The sequence below is a fragment of the Bos grunniens genome, chromosome 1 (genome assembly GCF_055505025.1).
Source record: "Bos grunniens cultivar Pamir isolate PY7600 chromosome 1, Bosgru_T2T1.0, whole genome shotgun sequence".
Classification (NCBI taxonomy): domain Eukaryota; kingdom Metazoa; phylum Chordata; class Mammalia; order Artiodactyla; family Bovidae; genus Bos; species Bos grunniens.
The window spans coordinates 107,049,829-107,066,771 of record NC_141165.1 but is presented as its reverse complement, the minus strand read 5'-3'; the positions used below and the strand labels follow the sequence as shown (position 1 = coordinate 107,066,771).

At 37.1% G+C, this 16,943-nt stretch overlaps 1 protein-coding gene across 12 annotated transcripts in view; it reads right to left on the bottom strand.

Annotated features, from left to right (window-relative positions):
• CBLB (Cbl proto-oncogene B) overlaps positions 1–16,943 on the bottom strand; it is a 229,570-nt gene that overhangs the window by 14,549 nt on the left and 198,078 nt on the right. For all 12 annotated transcript variants that reach the window (XM_086320905.1, XM_086320913.1, XM_086320864.1 and 9 more), the window contains 4 exons: positions 11,777–11,874; positions 11,532–11,663; positions 8,694–8,834; positions 1,580–1,699 (listed from right to left, as the gene is read on the bottom strand). In XM_086320905.1, coding sequence (XP_086177031.1) covers positions 1,580–1,699; positions 8,694–8,834; positions 11,532–11,663; positions 11,777–11,874 — 491 coding nt within the window. The remainder of the gene's footprint in view (positions 1–1,579; positions 1,700–8,693; positions 8,835–11,531; positions 11,664–11,776; positions 11,875–16,943) is intronic.

Below are 16,943 nucleotides of genomic sequence, written 5' to 3'. Positions count from 1 at the left end.
TTTTTCCAGTAGTCATGCAAGGATGTTGAGAGTTGGCCTGTAAAGAAAGCTGAGCGCTGAAGAATTGATGCTTTTGAACTGTGGTGTTGGAAAAGACTCTTGAGAGTCCACTGGACAGCAAGGAGATCCAACCAGTCCATCCTAAAGGAAATCAGTCCTGAATATTCATTGGAAGGACTGATGCTGAAACTGCAGTACTTTGGCCACCTGATACAAAGAACAGACTCACTGGAAAAGACCCTGATGCTGGCAAAGATTGAAGGCAGGAGAAGGGGACGACAGTGGATGAGAAATGGTTGGATGGCATCACTGACTCAATTGTCATGAGTTTGAGTAAACTCCTGGAGTTGGTGATGGACAGGGAGGCCTGGCATGCTGCAGTCCATGGGATTGCAAAGAGTTGGACACGACTGAGTGACTGAACAGAACTGATATACACACACACACACATATATATATACTCAGTTATATAATACTTTGTTATACACCTGAAAGTAACATATTATAATCAACTGTACTTCAAAAAAAATGTCAAAATATAGTTAAAAAATACTGATACAGGACAAGAATTTACATAGGAAAAACTTCTGATGCTTCTAATTGTGAGACAAATATATTGTTTTAATTGTTTAATATGTGTATGTTCAGCATAACATCTATCAGTTACTCTTCCCTCCTCCCTTGTATCCAGCCACTCATCCAAAAAAAATGTGCTAGGCACTCCTCTGGACACTTGAGGATATAGCAGTGAACCAAATCATGATATATCTTTAAAACATTAATATTCGAGTGAGGAGATAAACAGTCAAGCAAATAAATTAATGGAAGGTGGTATTTAGAAACATAAGGCAAAAGAAGGGGATAGAAAGTGACTGTGTGAAGTAGGGGGAGCTATTTTAGATATGGTGGGTCAAGGAAGGCATCCTGAAGAAGCAGATCAGCAGCATTTCATTAATAATGGCTATGAGTATGACTTGTACTTACTGAAATGGTACATCCTTCTATTGGGTTAGTCAAAAAGTCTGGGTTTTCCGAAACATCGTACCAAAATCCTGAACCAACTCTTTGACCACCCCAGCACTTACTGAGTGGCAGCTGAACATTGCATGATAGCCCTAAATAAGCTTGAAAATTAACAGTCTGGTGCTAATAGTAATTCTAAAGAAATTTTTTTTTTCCTTAATGGAAAAATAAGAGAATGCAACATTTCAGTGTACATAGACATCTTTCCCATTTCTCATATTTGATAAGGCAAAACAAAAGTTAGAGAATGAAATATTTACTTACTTGGATGCCTTGGATCTTCCCATGAGCTCAGTTAGAGAATGAATAGATTTTTGAGGCACAGAACATGCCTTACTGACAGATCAAAATTAATATTAAGGCTTAGTTTAATATTTTCTGTGAGACAATTCTATAGGCATTCTTCACATAATACATGCTTTATGAGCAAATGCAGAGGTGATAAAAATACTTTCTTAGGCTGGCAGCACTCGTTAAATTATATAATGAATGAAAGGTGCTCTAAAAAGCACTATGCAAATGTAAGTATTATTCTTAGTATTGTTAGCCAACTCACCTGAAGATGAAGGAAGCGGATCATAGTCCTGTGATGCTCTGTTGGATTTGACATTTTCACCTGGTAATCTCCTAGCAGGAGGCAAAGGAACTTGGCCACTTGCTGGATCAAAAAAGGGATCTTAAAAATAAAGATAATTTTCAGATTAAAACTATTATCTCTGCCAACTGGCTGAAGAAAACAATTAGAAATTCTCTGTAAAGATCAATTTTTGAAAGTAAGAAAACATTTCATGACTGATAGTAACCATTTCTAATCTGCCTGCATATTTTCAAATTTATTCATCACTTGGGCAAAAATGCTTTTCCCTGTTTTTCCTAACTGATGCACACTACTAATTTTGTATCTTTCAGATCTCTTATTTGATGGTAAAATTGTTTGATGATAAAAACTGTTTCTAATTTTAATTTTATGCCCCAACTTGTCCTGTACAATAAATATAAACTCTTGTAAAGTCAACAAGAAAAAGTGGATTTTGAATTTTGCCTGTTATAGTATTATCATATCAATTAATCTCTCTCAAGCATTAGGCAGACATAATCTGTAAAATGGACTTGACATCTAAAGGACAGGGACCTTATCTTATACTCAACTGGTTTGAATTATTATCTCCTAACAGAAACACGGTACCAGGCACACTGCTTGGTAAACAGCCTGCACTTCATAGATATTTACTTTTAACTATCAAAAACTAATTTAGATTCTGATTTTTCATAAATTCAAATTCTGTGAAATTTGTATTGCTAACATAAGGCTAAAATGTTAACTATTAAAGAAGAACAGATATTTCATTGTTTTAAATTTCATTTGAGTTTGATATTAAAAAACATGTAAGAATTTGATAATTTAAGAAGGAAATGCATACTCAGACTAAAGTTTGACTAGATAATGTAAGGCAAGAGTTGAAGTCATTATTTTCTTTCCTTATTTGAATACAATAATTATCCCTAGCTTTGCTAGAGACTTTTTTTTTAACCTAACCAAGGCTACTTAATTTGCTTTCATTAATTTTGAGATTAAAATGAGTCTTAGATTCTGAGTTTTCAATAATTAAAAGGTCAATAGATCAGCCTCATTAATTTTGCTGAAACATTTCAGGAAGAAGTAAGAAGATAAATTCCATGCAACAAATATTAATCTTTCGATTTTGGAAGGCTAACCAAAGGGACCAAATATGGTTATTTCTGCATAAATACAGGAAATTTCCAAAGATTTACAGTTAAATGTTCAATAAAATTTACTTTTAGTTCTTGTTCATTCTAAAACATCACAGATTTATTATTGGGTCAGAGAACAGACTGTCTTCTACAATACATAAACTTTTCTGTTTCCTTAAGGGTAAATTTATAGTTTTGTTAGATATACCTAAGCTATTTCTAATCATCTATTTAAGGCTAAATATTAGATTCCAGACTGATTACTGAGTCATAAATAGACTACATAATATACAGTAGTATGATATTGTACCATTAATCTATTGCATCTAAAAAGTCACTGGGTACAATGAAATGTGAACATAAATAGCATGGAATATTTAATTCAATTCTGAATCACTATGATGCTTCATGATAAGTTTGGCTACTGGTCAGGTACAGGGTAAACTGGGCTTCTGCAGCAAATTGTAATGTTGGAAGGGTTCCTGCGTCAATGGGAAAATACATATGATACAGTTCCCACAGAGAGCACAATAATTACCAAACTTGAAAATCAATAGTTTTTAAAAATAAATTCTTCAAAAATCCACTAAAATAAAATTTTATATCCACACTTAGGATTAAAACATACAAAGTGAAAATACCATAGCCAGTCTATCATTATATGTAGTAATAAATGTTTCAGAAATGAATGAATAAACATGATGGGATTAGTCTACTCTAAAATGCAGGACACTACTGTCTGTGATTTATAGTATGGTAATGCTAAACTGAAAATTTTTAACACTTATTTTAAGAGATTATTAAAAACTGAGGAAAGATTGGGAGGAAAAGGTTTGCTCTGCACTTTAAAGTGCAGAAATAGATATCAAAATAATGCTGTGCAAGAAGGAAACCTAACAAGAGGTTTTCTCTGGGAGGAGGCATTATGCAATTTTCTTAATTCTTTTTCCCCACTATCTGAAATACTTACAATCTTTTACTCAAGTGTAGGAAAAGAGGCAATTTGAACAGTTAAAACAATGGCATCTTTCCTCTGGACTGCCCCCAAATTATCTCAAAGATACTGCCCAAAACTTATCTCAAAGATTGATCCAATACTCTGAAAGTTTTAAAAGACTATCAATGCTAGATGTAACTGATAGGCTTGTAATAGGGTTTAAAGAGCTACTGAAGTGAAACAAAACTCCTCACTCTTTAACTCATATTCATAAAATCCCCATATGTAGTGGTTTGTCACTGATTAAGCTTTCCAGTGTTAGAGAATTCAGTACCCATCTGAGATATATGAATTATTATTAATTCAGGAAGCTTAAGAGGAATGCATTTTTTCACTCCTAATTCTTCTCACTGGTCAGTCTTTGATCATTTGAGGAGACATGGAAGAAATCTAATCATTCTCTCACAAATACAGTGGTTGAAGGCAACTCTATATATTTAAGATCTTCGATCCTCTTGGCTAAAACACCGTCAGCTCCTTTGATGTACCATAGTTCACATGGTGTGGTTTTATTTCCCTTTCTCATGCTGGCTGCATTCCATTCCTCCAGGAATAAGCTAGTCTCGGGTTTCTCCAACTTGGGCATGCATCAGAATCACCCCAAAGGCTTGTCAGAATACAGACTTTTGGTCCTACTCCCAGAGTTTCTGATTTAGTAAGTCTTGAGTAGGTCTAAAGCACTGGCATTTTTTAACAAATTTCTAGGTGATGCTGATGCTGCTGGTCTCAAGACCACAATTCATGGTTTTACCCCATGAATCCTTCAACACTCAGACATCGTAGTCTCCACACTGGCTGTGCCCCAGGGAGGACCTCGCCTCACTGGATCTCTGACCTGAACTCTGTGAGGGCAACCCTCAAAGGGCATGAACACCCTCGGAAACCATGTCATGGGTGTGCCTCATAAAGGTCATAGGCAACCAAACCCCTAAAGCATTCCCAGTAACTGTTGCTAATGATCCAAGCTTTCTCTGTACTTTACTTATGCAATTGCATTTCTGGATCCCAGTGAAAAACTCTCCTTTATCTCTAATAAAGATAGCTAGCTTTTTTGGCTAGCTTTCAGAGTTGAATTGTGACTTTCAGATTGGATACGGACTTCAAAAGATTCCAGGTAGAAATACAGTGAGGAAAGGTTCAGTAAGGGCTGCCAGATACATTGTGTATTTTGTGCACTGCACAAAGACGCAGTACTGGGAATGAGCAGACATAACTACAGCCTTGGCTTTGTTCCTGGAGCACTGGCTCTGGCACAAAGCAGAGGGAGGCATGCCTATTTCAACCCACCAACACAAAAGAAATGTCTTTTTGTAATGCACATAAAAGCATATATGTGCTAGCAGTAGCCCTGGTTTGTAGACAGGAAAGCATAAAGCTTTTTTTGAGGACTCTTCAGGTTTTGTTAAGATATGACTGGCTTGTCCAGAGTAGATGGCTCATGTATCGTGGGGTGGGCATTCCTATTTTGCCAAAAGAAATCTTGCATGAAGGCCTACAATGGAAACCAGATAAAAGCAGCATCAGAGCTGTGTCCCTGCTTCACTTCCCCTTTTTGATCGTATAGGAGCCCTAAGGCTCTTTTGCAGAAACACTGGGCCCTGTAGTTTAAAAATCACTATTATAGAGCAGTCAGTGGGCTTGTAAGGCTGGAACGGTGGGCCTGACTCAGGTGTGCAGGGCACTGAATGCTGCAATAAAGAGGCTGGTTTAAAGAGGTACTTAACATCATGAAGATATCTAACCTCTGTCTTTAATTAGGGATACTGATTTCCTCAAGGAAACCAAATCTTCATAATGCCAGCAAAGGCTTATCATTACACTGATCTAAAATTTTAAATGGCAGTAATATGCTCATATATCTGTTTAAATTTAGCAATCACCTTTGTTTACCTTATATGGTTCTACAACTACTGAGTTAAACTTCGGTTTAGTATTTATAAATGATTCTTTTAGGAAGTTCAATTCAGAGTGAAGAACTGATTTTATGATTTTCTATTTCACTTTTTAGACACTATAATGTGTTAATCCTTTGCAGAATGATATAGTCAAGTGCTTATTTATAAGCTGAAAGAAACCTTCATGTTCTATGATATTCCATTAAGAACAATTAAAATACTTTTTTGATAAAGAGGAAGTCTAATACATGTGGTTTAAAAATGAATAAAAACAGTGACTCATTGGATCTCATAAAGCAACTAGCAACAGACTAGAAATCTGTCCTTTGCAGAGTACATCATGAGAAACGCTGGGCTGGAAGAAGCACAAGATGGAATCAAGGTTGACGGGAGAAATATCAATAATCTCAGATATGCAGATGATGCCACCCTTATGGCAGAAAGTGAAGAGGAACTAAAAAGCCTCTTGATGAAAGTGAAAGAGGAGAATGAAAAATTTGGCTTAAAGCTCAACATTCAGAAAATGAAGATCATGGCATCTGGTCCCATCACTTCATGGGAAACAGATGGGGAAATAGTATCAGACTTTATTTTTTGGGCTCCAAAATCACTGCAGATGGTGACTGCAGCCATGAAATTAAAAGACGCTTACTCCTTGGAAGGAAAGTTATGACCAACCTAGATAGCATATTGAAAAGCAGAGACATTACTTTGCCAACAAAGGGCCGTCTAGTCAAGGCTATGGTTTTTCCAGTGGTCGTGTATGGATGTGAGAGTTGGACTGTGAAGAAGGCTGAGTGCCGAAGAATTGATGCTTTTGAACTGTGGTGTTGGAGAAGACTCTTGAGAGTCCCTTGGACTGCAAGGAGATCCAACCAGTCCGTTCTAGAGGAGATAAGCCCTGGGTGTTCTTTGGAAGGAATGATGCTAGAGCTGAAACTCCAGTACTTTGGCCACCTCATGCGAAGAGTTGACTCATTGGAAAAGACTCTGATGCTGGGAGGGATGGGGGGCAGGAGGAAAAGGGGACGACAGAGGATGAGATGGCTGGATGGCATCACTGACTCAATGGACGTGAGTCTGAGTGAACTCCGGGAATTGGTGATGGACAGGGAGGCCTGGCATGCTTTGATTCATGGGGTCGCAAAGAGTCGGACACGACTGAGTGACTGAACTGAACTGAATGACTGGAAATGGGGAAGAAAGCTGCATTTTTTTCTTCTTACAAGTATTTAGTATCAAGAGATGTCAATATTATTTGGAATGGAATTAGAGTACTTCCATGTATAAAAGTAGGTCAAGTGCGTGTGTTAGTTGCTCAGTCGTGTCTGACTCTTTGCCTCCATGGACTGTAGCCTGCCAGGCTCCTCTGTCCATGGAATTCTCTAGGCAATAATACTGTAGTGGGTAGCCGTTCCCTTCTCCAAGAGATCTTCCCAACCTAGGGATCAAACCTGGGTCTCCTGCATTGCAGGCAGATTCCTTACCCTCTGAGCCATCAGGAAAACCCAAAAGCAGGTCAAGAGTGAGTCAACAGTTTCAAAGGACCCTGCTCTGGTCTCATGTTAGCCTCACACCATAGGCTAAGGATAACTGCTCCTGAGTCTCTCTGGCAGTCAAGCAAAGCTATGCATGAAATAAAACAGTTTATACAACAGTTTCATTCTGTCTAATAAAAAAGGGGACTTTTCATTTTGAAGTATTTCTTTCTCGTAATTAATTGTGAGTAAAAAATTTTTGAAGGTTTTTACAAAGCACAACAAACAATGAAATTATGATAACTGAAATATATTACAACTGATTCTTTTGAAACAGGTAAAAGCATGTGTGTAAAATGTTCTAATTCCTAGAAAGCTTAATTTTAAAAGAAGTCACTGCACTTAGCTTTCATTCAATGGGCTTAAATGTAACTCAGACTAGTAGCATTCAGTAAATTAATGGGATCTACGAGGTCAGGGAGGCATTTCACAGGGTGAGTGACACAGGACAATTCAGTATTTAGTGACAAAAAATTAAACTCAAAATTATTCCTTGAACATAAACTATAAACTGCCTTTAGAACTGAAGCTATTATATATTCCAAGTTATATGTGTATAATTTTGTGTGTCATATGTACAAACTGCCTCAGACTTCTAAATCATCAAGCCAAATTGAAAAAAAGAACCATGAGAAAACTGTAAAAGGTGAATGACAATGGTTAAGATCCCGAAGTTTTCTATGAAGCATGTAGGTGGTCAAAGGACAAAGTTAGTACTCTTAAAAGGCTTTCATGATTTATCTCATACATATATGTAAAGCAGTTGCTAAGAAAGAAAATCTTTATCCTATGTTTAATCAAACCAAACTGAGGAAGCAAACGTTTGAGTACAGATCACAGTATCACCAACAGGGCTGACTCGAACAGTTAATATCAGCAGATTCAATGTAACAGAATTTTTTTTCCCTGATAATTCTGACTAGTGAAGTGGATGGTTTACTAAGTCTTTTTATTTCTACTCCTCACTTGAATTTACAAAAAGCTATATATTAATTTTTCCTCAACCAATAATTTTAGTACATACACTGAGGCATTAAAAACAGTAACACAACAATCAAATGCAGATATTTCAGGAAAAACATACCTACTAATGTTACAGCAGTATAATTTATGAAGACATTGTGTTTTGGAATAAAAAATGACCCTAAAGCATATTTAGTAAAAATTTTTAAACACGTTATTAGAAATATCACACAGAATTAGGAGAGAGTCTAAATTTGTCCCCATCACTATTAGCTCAAACACAGCCCTTCTGGTTCTCAGGGATGCCTTTTGTAGCATAGAGGTGTTATCTGTAGTATACAGCAACATTTCTAAATTCTGTTTTTCCTTGTTGCTTTCACCATTTTTAAAAATCCTTTTGGTAATAAACCAAACAACTGACAAACCCACCCAACTGCTATTTTCCGCCCAGGATTTTTCAGCTAGAGAACTAGAAATCAGTGAATTACTAATGCTTATTTGACAGTATGATCTTAGAAATACTTTCGCTTCAAGTGAAAGGTTTGCTTGGGTTTTCTCTCCTACCTGAAGGAAGGAGGAAAAGGTCCTGTCCTGAGGATGGTCGGCTGCCAGAGCCAGGAGGTTTCGAATGTTCGATGAGACTGTGCCTTGCGGGAGGTGGGGGAGGTGGGAGGGACGGAGGCAGAGCGTCAAAAGCATCTTCGCCTGCATTTAAAGAAAGGTCAGTATCAGCAGCAGAACTTCAGGCAAAACTAATAATCTTCTGTTACTGCTTATAAAGAGCTTCGCCTGCAGTGTTTATACAGCAGTTGACCAACTTTGGTAATGGGAGCTGATTATTTTGTGGGGGGTGTCTGGAGAGAAGTACAGACACACAAACACACATATGCAGACTTCTTCTCTCAGGTCTTTCTGTTAAAAAGCTGTGTAACCTTTGTAATATTAAGACACTGGAGGGTTGAACTAAATATTATAAGATCAACATCATCAAAACAGAATTTCTGTGTAACAGTAAGAGTTCACAGTCTAACTGGAAAATCACTACATGCACACAAATTTAATGTCCAATAATTTAAATTATCTTTTAAAGTTTGCTCCACTGGATTTTAATTCATTTAAGCTAATGCTCCCCATATATTTCATTGTCAAAATATACAGAAAATGTACCTGCAGTAGAGGAGTATCATCTTTTTCTACTTACCAGATATCTCTAGAGAGACACAGTTAAATATAGAAATAACTCTTGTGGTGGTCCCAAAGCTAGTTACTTATATTTGCATAGTTCCCGCCTTTTCTAACTATAAAATACTGCAGCAGATTTTTATGTCTACTTATGTTTCACTTGCCACATCTTACTGTCTCCTATTCATATTTTTCCTCATCTTGATTGTTTAAGAAATAAAATTGCAGTATATGTATTTCTGTAAGCAATCGCAAATACTTGTGAATGAAATGGAGTATAAATACCTACATATTATAGTAACAAATATTCTTCTGGATTTAAATATATTGACTTGAATATAAAGGTTTATTTAAATACAAATGGTTTCACCACTCATCCAGCTTGCCTTGGGAAAAATATTCTGAATATCTTTGCTAATGATCATTAGAGAAACTTTTCTAATGTAAAATATATGAAAGTATAGAAGAGAGAGCTTAGTTCTTAGTATCATTTGAACCTTTAGCTATCTCCCACCCTATCTTATTTATTCAAATCCTTTATCTGCCCCTACTGTTATTTTCCCCACCCTGATATTCCTGTATACCATGCTAGGCACATGGATAATGTAAAGATCAAAATCATAAGGCCTTGACCTGAGGAGCTTAGATTCCATAAAGAGTTCTAAAAAAAGTTCACAAATGATTCAGAGGTGAAAGTCCCATAGGTCACACAGAGAGAGAAAGAGATGCCTTGTAAGAGGGAAGAGGAAGGTAGAAAGTGGCATTCAGCAAGGTGTTACCAAGAAAAGGAAGGTCTGGGATATTAGGGCTCAAAAACATTTGTTCATCAAATACACTCTGGAGAATGGCAATCTACTCCAGTATTTTTGCCTGGAGAATCCCATGGACAGAGGATCCTGGTAGGCTACAATCCGGGGGATCACAAAGAGTCAGACACAACTGAGCAACCTTACACTACATCAAATACAAGGATGGTATCTTCTAGGTTGAGTGAATAGTATAAATAAAATATGAGATGTACATGAAGAGCCAAAGGATGAGTTATATGTTGCTGAATGGCAGAAACCAACATAACACTGTAAAGCAATTACCTTCCAATTAAAAATAATTTTAAAATGAAGGTTGGAATGCTTCTCTGCATTGTCCGATATGGTAGTAACCATCTACATACAGATATTTAAATAAACTAAAATTCAGTTCTACAGTCATACATACAGATCTTTTATGTCACCACATAAAGTTCTATAGGACAGTGCTGATCTAATCATAAAGACTTGGGTAACAGGTAAAAAACCAGCATAGAGGAAGAAGCAGAAGAAAAGAAAAAGACTAGGTAAAGAAGGCCCTTGTAATCCAGGTAGGTGATAGTAAAGCACTCAACTGCAGAAAGAATAGGAGCAGGACATTCAACTGCGTAACCAGAAATACCAGGTGATGGTGTCTTTGGGGGAAAAAAAATGGAAAAGTTCATTTCCAGTAGCCTAATAATTCAAATAAGCTCACAAAAGAACCTTCATCATACATTATTTCATGTTATGGTGACACATTATTGTGAAGCTTTAACTTCTAAAAGTTGTCTTCCTCTGAAAATAGGGTGAGAAGCTTCCTACCTAAAATTAATGAAATAGACACCCACACCAGACAACTTTTATGTACATATACACCTGTGGGTACCTTCACACATACACACACACACACATTAAGTGTACTTCATAGTAAAATTTGAAACAGATTATTTCTAGCTGCAATGATTATAAGAGAGAATTTGTTTTTGGCTCTCTGCAATAAAATACATAATTCCTCATAATGTAATTAGCTAAGTGGAAATGGGTCATTATATACTGAAAGAAAAAGTAAATACACATTCAGTAAGAACTGTACTTAAAGAGAATCTCAGAAGAATACTCCAAATCCATAAGAAGCACAAGCACCTGAAGGAATGAACAGTGCCCTCAGAAGATGTTTTACATGAAGAGACAACTTGATAAAACCCTGACCAATGCCAGCTACTTACAGCACTGTTTCAATCATCTAAATGGAATAATGGTCACATGAACTTGAGAGCCACCATCACCTGGAGATTCTAATCTGCATTCTAATTCAGACAATTTCAGAACCCAACAAGTCTGCACTGCATTGAACCCTGAATTCTGATAATTCAGATGTTAATTGAAAGAGATGGCAGAGTGGTTTGCTTGAAATTGTTTTAAAGGTTTCAACCTAATGGAGGGATGAGAAGATCATAATCAGAGGGCGTCCTGTTGAGTGAAGAACCATGCTTTGGATTGTCCCGAGTTGGAGGCCTGGCAGGTGGCAATGGCACTGGATCAGAGGCTGAATCAAAAACATCTCCTAGAGGATAACACAAAATCTTAATGTATCTTCAGTACAACAATGGCATGGAATTTTGCCTTTAAATTCTGACCATTAAGATGTAGAATACAAAGAGAATGTTTTATACATACCCTTTAAATATATGCCTAACTCAGGGATGTTTGATTTCTTCATCTCTGAGGATGTGCCATGTGTTCCATTCAATATACAGTGACCGTTATCACAAGATCTAGAGCAGAAATCAAAGGACAAAAATCGTAAGGGTCATTGCTTTCCATTTAAAAGTCATTTGGGGGTGGAGATGATGGGAACCAGTAACCTTGCTCATATGATAAAGTTGGAAAATAAATATAATTAATTGACTTTTCTGGAAAAAGTACAGGTAATGTTATCTACATACTATTACTCAAATACCTTTACAAAGCAGAAGTAAATATTCCATAGAAGACAATCTTTTTTTAAAAAAAACTGCAACCAATAATTAGAAGGGCCACAAAACTGTTCATACCCTAAACACTTGTGGAATTAATATATAATTTTGGAAGATTTCCATATTATCAAGTTTTTGAAGAAAAAAAATGTAATATGCAGGCAAAAATATGTAAAAGTCCCAGTGACTTCATTATTGATTAGTGATACTTAACAGTGTATTTATATTTCTGTAATTTAAGCTTTCCTTATAAAAACCAGGAACCTATCAAGAAAGGAAAGAAACTGAAAGTCGTTCAGTTGTGTCCGACTTTTTGTGACCCTATGGACTATATAGTCCATGAAATTCTCCAGGCCAGAATACTGGAGTGGGTAGCCTCTCCCTTCTTCAGGGGACCTTCCCAACCCAGGGATCGAACCAAGGTCTCCCGCATTGCAGGCAGATTCTTTATCAGCTGAGCCACTAGGGAAGCTCAAGAATACTGGAGTGGGTAGCCTATCCCTTCTCTGGCGGATCTTCCCGACCCAGGAATCGAACTGGGGTCTCCTGCCTTGCAGGTGGATTCTTTACCAACTGAGCTATCAGGGAATTATCAAGGAAGGAGAATTATTAAATATTCAGCAAGTCCATGAAAATTCAGATAGGCATTTTCAAAGAACTAGAGCCTGGGGCATGATTTCACCATTGCCATGAACAAAACTCTGGTATTTCTGTCAAGTAGAAAAATGACTTTTATTTCTTTTTCTGCTCTGATTGCTGTGGCCAAAACTTCCAAAACTATGTTGAATAGTAATGGTGAAAGTGGGCACCCTTGTCTTGTTCCTGACTTTAGAGGAAAATAAGAAGTAAAACTCTCACTATTTGCAGATGACATGATCCTCTACATAGAAAACCCTAAAGATTCCACCAGAAAATTACTAGAAATAATCAATGACTATAGTAAAGTTGCAGGATATAAAATCAACACACAGAAATCCCTTGCATTCCTATACACTAATAATGAGAAAACAGAAAGAGAAATTAAGGAAACAATTCCATTCACCATTGCAACGGAAAGAATAAAATACTTAGGAATATATCTACCTAAAGAAACTAAAGACCTATATATAGAAAACTATAAAACACTGGTGAAAGAAATCAAAGAGGACACTAATAGATGGAGAAATATACCATGTTCATGGATTGGAAGAATCAATATAGTGAAAATAAGTATACTACCCAAAGCAATTTATAGATTCAACGCAATCCCTATCAAGCTACCAACAGTATTCTTCACAGAGCTAGAACAAATAATTTCACAATTTGTATGGAAATACAAAAAACCTCGAATAACCAAAGCACTCTTGAGAAAGAAGAATGGAACTGGAGGAATCAACCTACCTGACTTCAGGCTCTACTACAAAGCCACAGTTATCAAGACAGTATGGTACTGGCACAAAGACAGAAATATAGATCAATGGAATAAAATAGAAAGCCCAGAGATAAATCCACGCACATATGGACACCTTATCTTTGACAAAGGAGGCAAGAATATACAATGGATTAAAGACAATCTCTTTAACAAGTGGTGCTGGGAAATCTGATCAACCACTTGTAAAAGAATGAAACTAGACCACTTTCTAACACCATACACAAAAATAAACTCAAAATGGATTAAAGATCTCAACGTAAGACCAGAAACTATAAAACTCCTAGAGGAGAACATAGGCAAAACACTCTCTGACATACATCACAGCAGGATCCTCTATGATCCACCTCCCAGAATATTGGAAATAAAATCAAAAATAAACAAATGGGACCTAATTAACCTTAAAAGCTTCTGCATATCAAAGGAAACTCTTAGCAAGGTGAAAAGACAGCCTTCAGAATGGGAGAAAATAATAGCAAATGAAGCAACTGACAAACAACTAATCTCAAAAATATACAAGCAACTCCTGCAGCTCAACTCCAGAAAAATAAACGACCCAATCAAAAAATGGGCCAAAGAACTAAATAGACATTTCTCCAAAGAAGACATACAGATGGCTAACAAACACATGAAAAGATGCTCAACATCACTCATTATCAGGGAAATGCAAATCAAAACCACTATGAGGTACCATTTCACACCAGTCAGAATGGCTGTGATCCAAAAGTCTACAAATAATAAATGCTGGAGAGGGTGTGGAGAAAAGGGAACTCTCTTACACTGTTGGTGGGAATGCAAACTAGTACAGCCACTATGGAGAACAGTGTGGAGATTCCTTAAAAAACTGGAAATAGAACTGCCTTATGATCCAGCAATCCCACTGCTGGGCATACACACTGAGGAAACCAGAAGGGAAAGAGACACGTGTACCCCAATGTTCATCGCAGCACTGTTTATAATAGCCAGGACATGGAAGCAACCTAGATGTCCATCAGCAGATGAATGGATAAGAAATCAGTGGTACATATACACAATGGAATATTACTCAGCCATTAAAAAGAATACATTTGAATCAGTTCTAATGAGGTGGATGAAACTGGAGCCTATTATACAGAGTGAAGTAAGCCAGAAGGAAAAACATAAATACAGTATACTAACGCATATATATGGAATTTAGAAAGATGGTAACAATAACCCGGTGTACGAGACAGCAAAAGAGACACTGATGTATAGAACAGTCTTATGGACTCTGTGGGAGAGGGAGAGGGTGGGAAGATTTGGGAGAATGACATTGAAACATGTAAAATATCATGTAAGAAATGAGTTGCCAGTCCAGGTTCGATGTACGATACTGGATGCTTGGGGCTAGTGCACTGGGACGACCCAGAGGGATGGTATGGGGAGGGAGGAGGGAGGAGGGTTCAGGATGGGGAACACATGTATACCTGTGGCGGATTCATTTTGATATTTGGCAAAACTAATACAATTATGAAAAGTTTAAAAATAAAATAAAATTAAAAAAAAAAAAGAAAGAAAAATGACTTTAGCAAAGGCCTTGGGTACACAACAAATATTTTAATCTGGGTGTCACTAAGAGGACAATACTTACTAAACAGGTATTTTTGTTGTTGGCTTTAATGCTTTGGAATCAAACTGAACACAATGGATAAGTCCAAGGCACAGGAAGAGAAGCACTGGGCTTATTTTGTCTTCAGAATATAACTGTGCAGCAGACTATCTGCTCACTCTGCTCACAAAGAGCTACAGAAAGCAGAGTTTATATTTTACTTTTCCTCAATTTACTCTGAATTCTTGGGGCAAAGTAAAAGTACATATATAATGGAGGAGATATTGGACATTTGAATAGTTATTGCAAAGCGCTTCATCTGAAATTCACTTCCTTTCTCTCTGGTGGCCACATCTCTTTAAGGGGACAGAGATGGTTCATTTAAAAATAGTTACCATGTATTTTCATAAAATGATGGATTTTTACTGAAACTGAATTATTCATCTACAGTTTAACATTTTCTATATATTGACAATTTACTTCTCCTGATATTCCAAAAAGAGGAAAAATGCAGAAAGAAAGGTGTCTAAGTTTAGAGTGCTTTGTAGAGGACCTAAGAAGATACTTCATCCATCAGCTCTCAAGATCAATCAAATAAAAAATTCACTTCAATTAAATTTAGGGATTATCAACATTTATTATTCCTCTATAACTGTAGAAAGATGGTAATGGTGGTCATAAATCAAATTTATTTTCAGGATTTCAGAGGCCTGTCACCAAAAGTCTCATCCAATATGATGTGACAATTAAAATTTAAAGTCTTAAAATTATACCCTTTACTTCTCCAGTGATGAAAAAAAGTGAGATCCCAAGGAGACCAAAAACAAAATCTCATCTTACTTCAGTTTTTAAAATTACTACAAATTTTTAAGAGCCAGGGGAACTGAAAATTTTAACAGTAGATATTTGATGTTAAGGAATAACTTTTTTCTCTAATAAGAGCAGTGGACATATGGCTCTTCTAACATAATAAATTCGGAGAAGGTAATGGCACCCCACTCCAGTACTCTTGCCTGGAAAATCCCATGGACGGAGGAGCCTGGTGGGCTGCAGTCTATGGGGTCGCTGAGGGTCGGACACGACTGAGCGACTTCACTTTGACTTTTCACTTTCATGCATTGGAGAAGGAAATGACAACCCACTCCAGTGTTCTTGCCTGGAGAATCCCAGGGATGGGGGAGCCTGGTGGGCTGCCGTCTATGGGGTGGCACAGAGTCGGACACGACTGAAGCGACTTAGCAGCAGCAACATAATAAATTATTATCTCTCAGTTATTTCTCTGTCTTCTCAATGATATTGTTTTACCAATAAATGCCCTTAAGGCCAGCAATCTGCAAAAGAACACTGGTTTTCACTGTGAAATGTGAAAGTGAAAGTGTTAGTCGCTCAGTCATGTCCTATTCTTTGTGACCCCATGGACTATTGCCCACCAGGCTCCTCTGTCCATGGGATTCTCCAGGCAAGAATACTAGCATGGGTAGCCATCCCCTTTCTCCAGGGGATCTTCCCAACCCAGGATCTTCTGAGCTGTGATGGTAAAGAATCTGCCTGCAGTGTGGGAGACCTGGGTTTGATCCCTGAGTCAGGAAGAATCCCTGGAGGAGGGAACGACAACCCACTCCAGTATTCTTGCCTGGAGAATTCCATGGACGGAGGAGCCTGGCGGGCAACAGTCCATGGGGTCACAAAAGACATGACTGAGCGGATAACACTTTGAAATATGAAATGCTGGATGGCTAAGTGTTAATAACCCTGGTTAATAATTGTGCAGAGTGCTGAATTGTGATAATTCTAACCATGTAATTCATTAAGGCAGATCTATGCTTTAAATGGAAATTTGCTTCTCTTTTTCCAAGTATTATAGTACAATACTTGAAGAAAGGCATCAAAACA